This window comes from Mirounga leonina, unplaced genomic scaffold (assembly GCF_011800145.1).
Source record: "Mirounga leonina isolate KUSES-001 unplaced genomic scaffold, KU_Mleo_1.0 Mir_321, whole genome shotgun sequence".
In the NCBI taxonomy this organism is placed as follows: Eukaryota; Metazoa; Chordata; class Mammalia; order Carnivora; family Phocidae; genus Mirounga; species Mirounga leonina.
In genome coordinates, this window is record NW_023270680.1 from 3040716 (window position 1) to 3055597 (window position 14882).

Consider the following 14882-nt stretch of genomic DNA (forward strand, 5'->3'; position numbering starts at 1 on the left):
AGGGAACCCAGTGCGGGACTGGATCTCAGGATCCTGGGGTCATGACCTGAGCTGAAGGCAGACGCTTAATGACTGAGCCACCCAGGCACCCCAGTAAAATCTTATTTAAACCAGTGGTTCATCTCGCAGTCACTGGCGTCTCAGAATCCACGAAAAATAGTAAACAAAACATCCATCCACTGTGCCTATTAGTGCTGTCTTGTTTAAGAAGTGACAGTTGAGGTAGAAGTGATTCCTGGGCAGGATTTTAAAGAAGTCTGTGTCCTGGGCAGCGGGGGTGGGTAATGAGCACCTTGAGACACATCGTGACCTTCAGAAATGCTTCCCAGGAAGGGTTTAAAGCCCCCCCGTTCATCTCTGATGCGCCAAAGTCAGCCTGAGGCCCACCCTCTGGGTCCCGCTCCTATTTAATTACTGTGAGCTTCATTTCTGCCACTTCTGCTGGCCTTTTGGGAGCTCTTGAGGCTTTGCTTCTAAGATGCACCCCTTGCTTAGAGGCGGGCCCCCCGACCGAGGGAAGGACTGCATTTGGTTGATGTTTTCTTCTCTCTCTTCTGGAAGTATTTTCCTATGAAGCATGCCCACTCCATCACCCCCAGTCCCAGCCCACTCGGGAAACTGAGACTTCAGATAAAAACAGTGTGCAGTTAGGGGGCTGGTATTTAAGGGAGAACATCTGTTCTGTCACACTTTAAAAACACGGCTACTAAAGCAGGAGAAAATTAATTAAAAGTGTCACTCATGTGGCTGTTCAAATTACATTTCTACTTCTCCACAGAGCATTCACTTATGTGTTATAAGGTATTTTGCTGTGGTGTTCTACATCATTAATTCTGTTTAAATTACTCTAAATTGCCCACTGACATAACAAAAATGAGGAAATTGGGGGGAAGAGATTTTATTTTCATAGAGTTTTTAAAGCATGAGTTTTAGTAACACGCTGTTGGTGTGGACAACACACTCATACACACGTAAGAACATGCACACACACACATGCACAGATACATGTGCATACACGCATGTGTGCATACATGCACGCGCACACGCTCACACTCACAGATACATGTGCATACACGCAGGTGTGCATACATGCACGTGCACACGCTCACACTCACAGATACATGTGCATACATGCATGCGCACATGCTCACACTCACAGATACATGTGCATACACGCAGGTGTGCATACATGCACATGCACACGCTCACACTCACAGATACATGTGCATACATGCAGGTGCACACAGGCACACACATGCTAACACACATGTGCAGACATGTACACACACGCTCACACACAGAGATACATGTGCATACATGCAGGTACACAATGCTCACACGCACATATGTGCATACACGCAGGTGCACACACACATGCTCACATGCCCCATGCACAAAATTTACTCTCTTTCTGTAAAAGTATCACTGCCTTTTTCCTTCTCCCCAGTGTTGGTGATGTTTTGTAGAACAATGATTACCCAAGTTTCAACATCTGTGTTGGTTTATTTTTCTCACTTCTTTTCCCACCTTTCCATCCCAAAGCAAAGGAAGACTTTTATATCCACATTCCCACAAGATCCCCCAAGAGATCTTACACTTTTTATAAATTTGTTCATTTATTTTGAAAAATGTTTAGTTAGGGTGCTCCGTTTGCTGGGAGCCCAATGTGCCGAGCTCCTGCAGTCGCTGCTCTCCAGGGCTGGGGCTTTAGTTTGCCGAGATGGTACATGTTCATGAAGACAGTAATTCAGGGAGAAAGCAGTAAACACGAGCAGTAAAACAATTATTAAATAATTCAGAGAACTAAGGACTTCTAGCTGGAGGGTGTCGGGAATATTTTTAGATGCATAGAATGGCAGGGCAGAAGGGAGCTTAAAGAGCCTCTAATCCCAGCATTTTATAATGTGTTTTAAGCCACAGGGCCCTTTCTTCAAAAGGAAACTCACTGGGATGCTCAGCATTGTAATAGCAGGCCCTCACAAGGCTCCCAAGTGCTTCCCTTGAAAACCTCTGATCTAGTTCTGTTGCATCATTTTGCAGATTAAATAAATGTGGGGGCAAAAAGGTTAAGTCCTAAGAAGAGTCCGCTTGACGGAAATGAAGATCAGCTGTAGGGAGAGCCCGTGTGTAACAGCGTGGGAAGTGTGTTTGGCTTACTTAAGTGGATATTTTGGAGGTATTTCTATGCAAGACGCTTGCAACGCTGGCCTGCCTCAGATACTGAATAATCGTAAACTTATTCTGATGAGAGGACAGTGCTGGGAAGACTCTCAAATGCCCCTTAGAATACAGTCTTTCTGTAGCAGACGCCTAAGAAAGCTACAACCCTTTAACCCTTTCCTTGCTAGGAGGCGTGGCTGTCGACCGTTGATGCAGTCAACAAACTCGCAATACCTTCATGACAGAAGTTAGCTCTAGATTATCTTTTGCCCAGAGCTGGTCTTTAAAACAGGTAACTGACAACTGTGAGGTTATTCAGAAGAACGTGCCACAGCCTCTGAACTGACTCCACTCAACCTCGCAGGTTCCCAAGGGGTGCATCCCATCAATAAATTCTGTATCCATCATTTAATCAGCAAATATCAACTGGTCACTGACTTTGAGTAAGACACTGTACATGTCCCTGTGTGGGATACAAAGTTGTAAGAGTTTCCTAAATGCCAGGTATAGAAGAAGAGATTAGACGTAAGGATACCATTGGCGCTCAGATTAGAACGTAATCTGAGGGCACCTGGGTGGCTCAGTCGGTTAAGCGTCTGCCTTTGGCTGAGATCATGATCCCAGTGTCCTGGGATCGAGTCCTGCGTCGGGTTCCCTGCTCAGCAGGGAGCCTGCTTCTCCCTCTCCCTCTGCCCCTCCTCCCCGCTCATGCACACACGCACTCTCTTGCTCAAATAAATAAATAAAAATCTTAAAAAAAAAAAAAAACATAATCTGAACTTTAGCTGAAATTCATCAGAGGGCTTCTGGAATCACAGATAATGAGTATTGTCATCAGTCTGAGGGACATGGCGGCACCCGAGCCACGGTGGGGATCCAGGCTCAGCCCTGCTCAGCACAAATGCGACAACCACTGTGCATTGCATCATTTTTCCTGTAGTTTGCCTAATCTGGCAAAACGGGCAAAGCTGAGCTCCATCTTTCATACGTTGGACTCTGAATTATGCCAAACCTCCACCCAGGTTGATGCCCAAAGGGCATAAAAATAATGCTATGTCTTCAGCGCAGATAATTCATGAAACCTAAGGCTTTATGAATCAACAGCCCCAAGACACTAGCTGAATTTCAAGCCCTTGTCACCAGCCCTCAGCGTCACTCAGTTTCTAGAGCAAGAGCTTACACGTGACCGTACCAAGTTACCATGACATTTCTCACCATCCTTGGTGAGTGTGTAAAACAGCCCACTGATTTCTATGCACCACACTTAGGCTGCCACATGGAAGTGTGTCCTCATCCAAGGTCCCCGGACACACGGAATTCGGCTGAAGCAAAACCCAGTGCTGTTGGGCATGGCAGGCAGACCCTCACGTGCCAGGTTCCCTGGGAGCGATCACAAGGTTTCAAAATCAAACAGCAACGAAATCCATTGGCAGCGTGGACTAGGAAATACTTCTTTAGGACAGATACCTTTATCCTCTGTGAAAGCGCCAGGAGTTGGGCTGGCTCGCTGTTTGTTGGTACGATCCTATCACCTTGGTGCATAAACTTCGTGTATGGGGATGCATACTGCATGAGCTGGCAGATAGAGAGATCTGGATTCCGGGCAGAGGAGCCCATCTCTAGCTCACCCCGCCAGCAGAGACCCTTGCTCAGTGCTCATGAGAGGTGCGGGGAGGTGGCGCCCTTGCTTGCATGCTGTGGGCTTAGCCTTGCTTGCAAATTGTCTGTCACATAAACATTCCCCGAGGAGGAGGAGGAGAGGGATGAAGGTGAGCACGGTCGCTGTGAATTTTATTTTTTAATTTATTCTGATGACTTTTTTCTTTTCCAGTTTTGTGTCTTTCTGCATTACTTCATTTCCATCTGTAAGCGTCCTTTTTCCCCATCCGGTCAAGCAGGTGTAAATCAGTGTTCTGACATGAAGGGCATCAAAAACCAGAAATGCAAAAATGAAGGTTTTCTGTTTTGTGAATCTGTTGTGGAATTCAGATCCTTTCCTTTTGTGGTTTGAATGCTCCGCCCCTGACTGCAGGGATTATATGGATCAAGACTGCCATACGTGCTGGTTGTGAATTCCTTGCTTTGATTTATTTGAAGCAATTTATTTATTCCACAATATACACGTGGAAGTCAGATATCTAACTTGAGTCAAAATGGTCTCTGTCACTAATGAAAGTTTTTAAGAAGCCAAATGTTGATTTTGCTGCAGTTATGTCTTCAGAAGCAAAGGTTGAGCAGATAGAACTAGTTTTCTCTGTCCGTGAGCGCATGGTTCTGCACCTGGCTTTGAACATTCATGCTCTCAGTGCGTCTTCCAAGGGTCCACCAGCTATGAGACAGGCTTACCTACCAGGGACTTCAGACACATCAGGACAGGACTAAGAGAATCCTATTAAGTGTTTTTATGCCTACACACACGTGTTCACACACGTGCATGCACTACGTGAATGCAGGAGTGCGTGCGTAAGGATAGGGCAACAGACACGCACGCACAGAATTAATTGGATATTTACTATGGCACCTCGATGCAGAGAGGAGCTTATGGTGAAATATAACAGTATCGTTTCAAAAGCATGTCCTGTGTCCTAAGACAAGACCAGATACCGGAAGGGCGGAAAACAGACTCTCCTTCTCGGTACAGGTCTCGCTGCCCCCCACTACTTGTCCACATCTGCATTTTAGAGGGAGGCTCCAGTGGTGTGTGCCAGTCTCACAGCAGGCTGGGAAGCTGAGGCAGGGTCTCTCCAACACCCAGCACGGTGCCGGGCGTACGGGAGGAACCCCAAAGTGCAGGCAGCCGCCTCTGTGACTCTTGCTAAGGGCAGACCTTGACAACCCCATGTTCTGCACGGGAGACCCAGAGAGGGAAAGTTGCAGAGCTGGGACCAGAAAGTAACTGGGGGCAGAGCTGCAACCAGAGCAAACCTCCCTACCGTGTCCCTGCTTGTGGGAGTCAACTTGCCGACCTCTCCGCCGCGCACCTTCTGGCGATCGTGCTCACTGTGTGGCAACAAAGCCTAGTTTGTGCCTGTCTGTCTTCCCTACCAGACTCTGAGTCGCTGACAGCAAATACTTTATCTGTTTCTGGCGGTTTCCCTGGACTTGGCAGTATGCCTTGCACATGGGGGAATCTTTATATATGCGTGTTGAATTGAGCTGTAGGCAAAGGAAAAAGAAACCATGAGCAGGAGTTGTCAGAAGAATAGCAGATGAGCAGAGTCCTATGAGGCTCTGGCTGCCTATAAAGCAAAAAGCCAGATTTCCCAGATTTCCATCACAATAATCTGTGCACAGATAACAGAGAGGCAGTGCCTTGCAGACAGCAGGGACAAAATAGCAAGAGCTTCATACTGTACAAAGCAACTCATTTAACCTGTGAGTTGTTGGCTGGGTGTGCATTAGATTTTTCGGAAGAAGAGGAAAGAAGACCAGTTTAAAATTTCAGTGAAACCCCTCCTAAGGCTCATTAGTAAAAGCATTCTTGTTTAAAATGGGCTTAAGGATCTTCCTTTTACTTACAGGCTCTCCCAAAAGCCTGTGCATACTGTTCGTGTGTTTGGCATGTCCCTTCTCTTCTTTTCTTAAAGAACTCTTAGATGAACACTAACCCAGGCCTGATCAAAGTATCATGAAGTCTAAATATCTATTGCAAATTGAGACTCTCCTACTTTTTCTTTATTTTTTATGAGAAAATGTTTTGTAATTTAGGTGCTTTCCTAAGTCATCTGCCAATTTTCAGGAGCCTGGCCATCATAGAAAACTGAAAACTATTTGGGTAATCTTAAAACCCACATAGAGCAGTGTTTCTAGACCACCAGGCCCAGGGAGCCAGCAGGCAGGCAGTTGGAGGAAGAGAACCCGGTTCCTGGGTCACAGATGGCCGCCAGCCCAGGGGCACCCACTCCCAGAGGAGGGGCTGACCTTCGGACGGGATCTGGAAGGTTGGATGGGATTAGGTTAGAATCGATAGGTTTAAATTATACATAAGGGCTGCTTTTTAACTTTTGTGTCCTCTTTAAATGTAATTTTTGTCTGTTTTATGTCTGTTTGGCTATTCTAAAGAATATTCTATGTTAAATAGTGGGAATATGGCATGGTTGTGATGAGGCTCTCAAGGAAAAGAACACAATTCAGACCCAGTATGGAGACAGCTACTGTTGGCACTTAGAGAAAAGGTGGGGTGGGCGATGGCTAAGTATCCACAGAGGGACAAGAACCTGAATTATAAGACACAGGGACACAGGATGGTCTTACAAGATCCTTCCTTAGCCTGGTTCAAATTTGCTGCCTTGATATGTCACAGCCAAGTATGTGCTTAAAAGGTCTTTGTTCATTAGCCATTAATCCATTCAGCAAACATTTTGTATGCAGCGCTGGCTCCCAGATTTTGAATAGGCACTGGGGGGACACAGATTGCCAGCCCAAGGATTTCAGAGAGAGTATATGTGTGTCTGTCTGTCCATCTGCTGTTCGCCGGGGGTGTGGTGGGAACCTGGTAGGAGCGGTTGCATTTTAATTTTATTTTACTTATTTATTTGAGAAAGAGAGTGAGAAGGAGCAGGGGGAGCAGCAGAGGGAGAAGCAGACTCCCCACTAAGCAGGGAGCCCGATGCGGGGCTCGATCCCAGGACCCTGGGACCATGACCTGAGCCGAAGGCAGACGCTTAACGACTGAGCCACCCAGGTGCCCCAGAGCAGTTGCATTTTTTTAAAATTGCAATTCAGTGTGACAATTGCTACCATTGGTGCTAAGGGCACTTTTTTGAGTGATAATTAGAAAGAACAAAGGGGAAGCATCTGCGACCACGGTAAAGAGCTAAATTCTTAAATAGCGTGGGGACAAGCAAGTGTAATTGCGGCAGATGAAGGGTGGTTCGCAGTACACACAGTCACATCCACACCTACACAATCACACATGCACACACACACATGCACACAGTCACACCCACACAATCACACCCACATGCACACAATACAAATGTCAAATAAGCATGAAAAGATATCCCACGTCACTCAAAATTTGAAAAATTTAATTGGAGAAATACCAAGATACATTATCTTCCCATCAGAGTGGAAAAAACAAACATTGTTTAAAGTTATAATGTAGACCCCCCCCCATACACTGTAAGTTAGAAAGCACTGAGACAGAATCTGTGTTGCCTCTGCCGGGGATGGTAGACCACTGTCCCCAGTGTCTCACAGAGACCCCCATCCCCGGAGACCCTCCCCACCACCACGTGACCCCCAGCTCCCCCGCAGGAGAGCTCTCTCCCACCCCTTGGCCAAAGGCATGAGAGCCAGTGTGAATGACGGTTGGGCCCAGACATATTAGGAGCCCCTGGGTGTCTTCCCCGGCTCACTTTTGGGGTAAGCCAGCGTGTTCCAGACGAGGGCTGGAGCTCCATCCCAGGCCCCAGAATGAAGACGCCGCCCAGCAGAGAACCCAGCGGGACTTAGCTGACGTGTCTACCAGGATGTAACGTTAGCAAGAAATAAACTTCCATTGTTTGTAAGCACTGAATGTAGGGGATTGTGTTTGAAACCTCAAGCTCATCTAGCGAAAGCTGACCATAAAACCTTCTAACCCGGTAATTGCCTTGCTGGTAACTCACTTAACTGGCAGACAGTCTTACCTGTGTGCGAAGATACGAGCACGAGGGTTTTCTGCAACACCATTTATGGTAACAAGAAACAGAAGGAACCAGCCTAAACTTCCATCAGTAGGGAAGGCACCGAATAAACGATCATTTGGCCATATAATGGAATATTGTGCATCTGTTAAAAGAGCTTCGCAGCCTTTACAAATATTTGTATAATTGTGTATTACAGCATTTACCGTTCTGCAAGTTTTTTTCATGCAGCAGTATATTCTCCATCTTGTCCATGTCCTTGGATGTGCAGTTGCTCACTCGTGCGCCTGCTCATCTTCTCTGTGTGAATGCACCGCATCTCGGCTGCCCCTCTGCTCACGGCCAGCCGGGCCACTGTTGCTGAGGCATAGTTGCCGCCCAGAACGGTCTACCGCGAGCCTCCTCGTGGGCGTGGGTGTGGGCGTGCGCGTGTGCAGGGTGCCTGCAGGACGTTCCAGCCCTGGAGCGGCCCGGCCGTGCCCCACCAGCGCCGTCAGACCCCAGGCCCATGCTGACTTGCGCTGCACGCACGAGCTTCCTCGAATGCCGCTTGTGTGGCCTCGCCCCCCGGCCGCTCTATTAGCTGGCGTGGGCCCTAGCCAGGATTGTGGGTACATACCATGCGGCAGAGAGACTTTCTAAGTGTGCAGGGAGGTACCAAGGAGCAATTGCCTCTGGGAAGGGAGCAGGCGGAGATCAGGAAAGGGTGGACAAGTGCCCTCAAGTCTGTGTTCTATGTTTTATTAAAAAAAAAATAAATAATAAACAAGAACTAAGGCAATAGGGTGCAACCTTAAGATTTGATAAAGCTGCCAACTTACATGCAAGTGTTTTTATGTTATTTGTATCTGTTTGTTTAAAATATCTGCTTATGTGTAAATATGACCACAGAGAAGCATCTTAGGACTTTTCAGAAGCGCTTAGGTCCCTTCTGGGAAGCGGGGGTCAGAAGCGTGTTGTACTTGTCACTCTACTCCTTTCTTTAGTGTTTGCATTTTTTTTAGAAACATATTATCAAGTTCATGAATTAAAAATTGAGGAGGGATGAGTTTCTGATTGTATGGATGAGATGAAAGACTTCAAACTCTCAGAACCTGTGTTTTCTCATCTGTAAAATATGGGTTAGAAGCATCTACTTCATAGGGCTGCTGTGAGGATTATGAATTATTCATATTATAGATCTTGCAGAGCACCTTTACGTAGTAGGCACTAAATAAATAATAATTGTTTACATTATTAATAAAAATGTAGGATACGCTCTGTTTGCAAATTTACTCACCCTGAAATGTGCAAAGAAAATAGATGTAGTTTCTTTATTTCTCAATAAGTGATCTGTTCTTCCACATGAGCTCCCCACGGGGGAAAATGGATCTTGGAGCCAGGAAACTTAGTTTGATTCAATAATTTAAACCCACAGCCAATGTTTAAATCCCTCTCAGTAAGTGCTGTCTCTTTAGATTTAAACTCCTAGACTCTCAGATCACTGCTGCCCGCCCCCCCTGGGGAGATGGTGTCAGATTTATCAAATAAAAATGCAGGACAGGGGCGCCTGGGTGGCTCAGTCGTTAAGCGTCTGCCTTTGGCTCAGGTCGTGATCCCAGGGTCCTGGGATCGAGCCCCATATCGGGCTCCCCACTCCGCAGGGGGCCTGCTTCTCCCTCTCCCACTCCCCCTGCTTGTGTTCCCTCTCTCGCTATGTCTCTCTCTGTCAAATAAATAAATAAAAATCTTTTAAAAAAAATAAAATAAAAATGCAGGACACCCAATTATATTTAATTCCAGGTAAACAACAATTTTTTTAGTGGTAAGTCCCAAATACTGCATGGGACATATTTATACTAAACCAAACCAAGACAAAACACTGTATTGTTTATCTGAAATTAAAATGTAACCAGATATCCTGCATTCTTTTTGGGCAATCCTATCTAATGGGTGAATGGTGGAGGAGGGAAGGGGTGGGGGGAATAAGACCCCTGGGCCTCCCGGACTTTGGATGTGCCCTGGGCAGTGTCTGGGTCCAGTCCCTGGGCCGTGGACAGGCTCTGAGGGCCATGGCTGGTGCAACCCACAGTCTGTCTCTCAGCTTAGCCGGGGCCTGGCTGAACCAGCCCCATCTTGCTCCTCAGTGGCACATCCTCTTTGGGCCTGGACTAGGACCTCCACTCGATAGCCACCGCAGTGGGGTCTCTAAGTCCTCAGAATAGCGGGATCTATGGCAGGTTTCCAGGCTCTCAGTGGAGCCGCTTATCATGTGGTCCCAGAGAAACATGCAAGAAGTTATGATGATCCCAGGGAAGCTCAACACCAGCCATCCCTCTCCCCAAACAGTACCTGTCCTCTGGCTCAAATGTGGCCACCCCTGAGTTCAGAGCGTCCCCGCATCCCCAGCCTGAAGCAGAGAGCAGGCGGCACCCTGGCCACGGTGTCCCCGCCATGGCCCTCTCTCCCTCTGCCCCCCTGCCTTCCTCCTGCCTCCCACCTCCTCTCTCTGCCTTCGTTGTGCCCAGTCCCCCAAGCCAAGGGGCAGCCCTCCCCTGCTCCTTCTTGGATGCTCTGTGACCCCCACTTAGCATTCACTCCATGAATATGAAATCAAGCACCAACTATATTCCGAACACATCTAGATGCTAGAAATAATGGCAGTGAGTAAGACAGCTCTTCTAGAGCTTACACTCTTGTGCAGTTGAAGACAAACCCAGTGAGCAAATACTGAAAATCCCCGTCCTAAGGTCCCAACTTCACAGAACGTAGCAGGGAAGCTCTCTAAACGGGGAGGGAGTACGGACGGGTAGGGGCTGATGGCATAGTCAAGGAGGCTCCCGCTGGGTGGGTGGAGAAGGCATTTCAGCAGAGACTGGAATGAGGAAAACTAGCAAGCATGCCAGTGTCTGGGGCAGAGGGAACAGTGGGCGCCCTTCCAGCCTGCAGAAGTCCAGCTGGCTGGAACAGAGTGAATTCACAAAGGGGGCAGAGCAGAGGCCAGAACGATCGCCTGCCACATAGTATACTTTCAAAATGATACAAAAAATAATTTGGAAAGCCCCTTTTGCTTTCTGGACTCTCTTCTCCCTCAAGAGAACAAAGACATTGACCAAGACTGAAGCCAAGGAGGGCCCCTCTGCCCGGAGCCGGACCTTCCCTCACACCTCCGGGCTCTGGGCTTCCTGACGGCCTCGGAGCTGGAAAGCTGCAAGCTGACGTCACGCAGGGGGAAACAGACACACAGGCCAACATCCGCACAATAGCCCTGCTAGGTTAGTAAGTGTTTGCGAAGAGTCACAAGAGGCCAGCAGAGGCGACGACGTCTCCGGGACGAACCCGTCCAGGACCGCCGCTGGAATCATTCACCGGAACTTGATGCCCTGTGTGTGATCTGCGTCAGCACAGGGACCGTGGAGCGAGGAGGGAGTGCACCAAGGGCGGCTCCGTGGAAGGCTGTTTGTGGTTTTCCGCAACGTGCATATTGGGAGTTTGAGCCGGGTTCCTTGTGATTACCAAGGGCACGAAGTCAGACAGGTAGCCTGCGACAGCCCGCTGTGTGCGAGCTGTAAGGAAGGCTAGATTCTCTTGTGTGTCAGATAAACTAAACAGCCTTCTCTCTGTTTCTTCTCTGGCTTCTCCTCTCTCCCCACTCAGGTCCTGGAGTCCCCACGGTGACAGTGCACAACACAACAGATAAGAAAAGTAAGTGCCTCTTGCTCTTTTCTGGAATCTTCCCGTGCCGTGGGAGAAAGGAAGCCGAAGTTCTGTGAGAGAATCCAGCCCACGTGTTCTGATTTGGAGACACAGAGATGGTGCTGTCCTAGCAGTTCAGAGTGACCCCCACAATGGCCAGCATTGAGCAATGTGGTGGACGCTCAGGGCCACGCAGCCGGAAGAGGAGCTGAGGCCCGGAGACCACTGCAGCCATTGCAGGGCCCGTCTGCGGCCCTGAACGGAGCCCAAGGCCCAGAGCTCTGCAGCCTGGCCCTCCACTGGGGGCTCCACGGGCACTTTGAGGCTCACCTGCCCTTGTGGGTAGGGGACGCCTTCATGGCATGAGGGGCTTTCACTTGAGGCCCTCCCAGCACATTTTTTCTTGGAGGGACCCCATGCAAGTCGAATGCATACTCGTGTATTTATGCGGAGGATCGGAAATGATGCTTCCCGTCCCAGGCAGACCCTCGGTAAAGCTGAGAATTAAGAGAACGTGCCCTCAGCCCCTCCCTTCCTTGGCCTTCCTCTGCCCTGTCCCCGAGGAACCCCACTGCTTCCCTCCTCCCGACCCCCCACTCTTTCCCACTGTGGTACCACCTGCCCTGGCAGGACCCCACTCTGTGTCTTGCCTTCTAAAGGAAGGTCAGACCTCAGGCCCCGATGGCAGGCGTCTCTCTGCATTTCCCTTGAATATCAAGGCATCCCGGTGTCGGTGACTCGATTCCTGGCCTGGTGGTCAGACTTGGAGCCCAGCTGGCACAGGGGGGGTGGGGGGGTGGAAGAGGGGGTCTCCAGTGTTCTATTTAGACACTGGTTAGAAAGTGGCCAGAGCGTTCAAAGGTAGATAAAATAGACTGATTTTAAGAAACATCATTTAGGGAGTAATCCCCAATGATGACGGTATTTCACAAAACTTATCCAATAATTACTAGAGATTCCAAAGTAAAAGATAACATCAGGAATAGATTTTTAAAATCACTTAAAATGCAAAAGAAGTCCAAAAAAGGGCTGTCAGAAGGATACGAAACCCACTCAAAACACTTGTGTGGCCATCAATGGGGGGAGAATACGGGGAGAGGGCTACGTTGACCTTCCTGTTGTCCCCCTGGGGGGTGACAGTGTTCTGGGCACAGGGGTGCCCGGCCCCAGGCCTCATCTCCAACACAACTGGGGAGCCTTCTAGGAGCCTGTGAGGTTTGGGGGTCTGGCCACGTGTCCAGTAGGGACGGGGTGTGATGTGCGATGGTCTGGGCTGCACCCCACCCAGCCACAGGCTGCCCACTCTTGTGGGTACAAGGGCTTGGAGGGTCCAGGGGAGGCTGCCTGAGGGGTCCGGCCAACGCTCACCCCAAGGCAGGCATCTGTGGGGTTGACAGACACAGCCTGGCATGACAGCCCTCTTTTAAAAGTGTTCATGCTAGAATCTCTTTCAATGATTCTCACTTTGAAGCATGGAAATATTTCAAAAAGCCTCAACTGGACTATCTTTTTTTCTGAAGAAAACTTGTACTATTCACTTAGAGGGCTTGTTTAAATGTAAGAGTACATAGACAGTGGTGTGTGTCTGATAGAATATTAGCCATCAGAAAGAATGAAATCTTGCCATTTGCAACAACATGGATGAAGCTAGAGGGTACTATGCTAAACAAAATAACTCTGTCAGAGAAAGACAATTATCATATGATTTCAGTTATATGTGGAATTTAAGAAACGAAACAGAGGATCATAGGGGAAAGGGAGGGAAAAATACAATAAGATGAAGTCAGAGAGGGAGACAAACCGTAAGAGACTCTCAACTCTAGGGAACAAACTGAGGGTTGCTGGAGGGGAGGTGGGGGGATGGGGTAACTGGGGGATGGACATTAAGGAGGGCATGTGATGTGATGAGCACTGGGTGTTACATGCAACTGATGAATCACTGAATTCTACCCCTGAAACTAAAAAAAAAAAGTACAGAGATAATTTCCTGACATTTTATGAAGTTTTTCCCTTCTTTAAAATCTGTGGAATGATACACACTGAACAGGGTGTGTGGTCGGTGTCCTCGCTGGATGCTGCACCATGTCGCAGAGGGTGTCACTCTGGGGGGGAAGCTGGGTGTGGGGTGTATGGGACACTAGGCCCTATTTTTGAAACTTCTTGTGAATTTATTTCAAAATAAAAAGGGTGGGTTTTTTTTTAAGATTTTATTTATTTGACAGAGAGAGAGACAGCGAGAGAGGAAACACAAGCAGGGGGAGTGGGAGAGGGAGAAGCAGGCCTCCCACTGAGCAGGGAGCCGGAGCCCGATGCGGGACTTGACCCAGGACCCTGAGATCATGACCTGAGCTAAAGGCAGACGCTTAACAACTGAGCCACCCAGGCGCCCCCCCCTTTTTTTAATTTATAGTCTAGTAAAAACACAAAACTATTTCTAGGTGCTTTTTTCCCCCCTTTTTAAAGAAAACTAGGTGTGGGGGCGCCTGGGTGGCTCAGTCGTTAAGCGCCTGCCTTTGGCTCAGGTCATGATCCCAGGGTCCAGGGTCCTGGGATCAAGCCCCACCCACATTGGGCTCCCTGCTCAGCGGGAAGCCTGCTTCTCCCTCTCCCACTCCCCCTGCTTGTGTTCCCTCTCTCGCTGTCTCTCTCTCTGTCAAATAAATAAATAAAATCTTAAAAAAAAAAAAAAAGAAAGAAAGAAAGCTAGGTGTGGCTCTTCTTAAGAAAGCCATTCACTTCCACACTCTGACTTGCTTCCCTGGAGGACGCTGTTGGGAATCTGTCCTGGTCAGGGGTGATGCGGCGCCTGCGTCTGAGGAGGCCTTGTGCCCGGTAGCCGCACTCAGGCTTGGCTGTGACCACAGCTCCAGGGCTGTGGGGGCCGGGAGTGTGAGCCCATGTGCCGAGTGCCAGTCCCCACTTTTCCCCGTCGGGCTTATGTGGGGATGAAGCCGGCCTACATCCTACATGCTTCACAACAGTAATGGGACAGGTTGCCTATTCTGTTTATAAAATGGGGCCACGTATGTGCGGCACACGGCACTCAGCGAGCGTCCGGGTAGGAATTCGCCATGTGCCCTCCAGCATGGGCAGCGGGGGAAAGCTCTCGGTCTGGGACGGCTCCCTAATTCTGCTGGGAAACCAGACGAGCCCCTTCTTGTCGCCCGGTTGGTTGGTTGGCTGCATGAACCGCTCTGCCCAATCGGCCCCAGGCTCTGGAGGTTGCAGTCGTCCATGTTCTGTTGGGGACCCCCTAGAAAGAGGTGTTTAGAGAAGCTTTCACTGTTTGGGGCTCAGGGGCCACGGTCGCAGCTCTTTCCCAAAGGAAAGAGCGTGGCCCACGGACGGGAAATGGAAGCATCTGTCCGCCACCTGCCGTCAGCTCTGCGTGGGGGCGCTCGGTCTTCTCCCTGTGAA

General features: G+C 49.0%; 1 protein-coding gene across 1 annotated transcript in view; it reads left to right on the forward strand.

Annotated features, from left to right (window-relative positions):
- Positions 1–14882, forward strand: part of DPP6 (dipeptidyl peptidase like 6) — a 681409-nt gene that overhangs the window by 636588 nt on the left and 29939 nt on the right. Inside the window, exon 17 of the mRNA XM_035029860.1 lies at positions 11427–11474. Within this exon, the coding sequence (XP_034885751.1) occupies positions 11427–11474 (48 nt within the window). The remainder of the gene's footprint in view (positions 1–11426; positions 11475–14882) is intronic.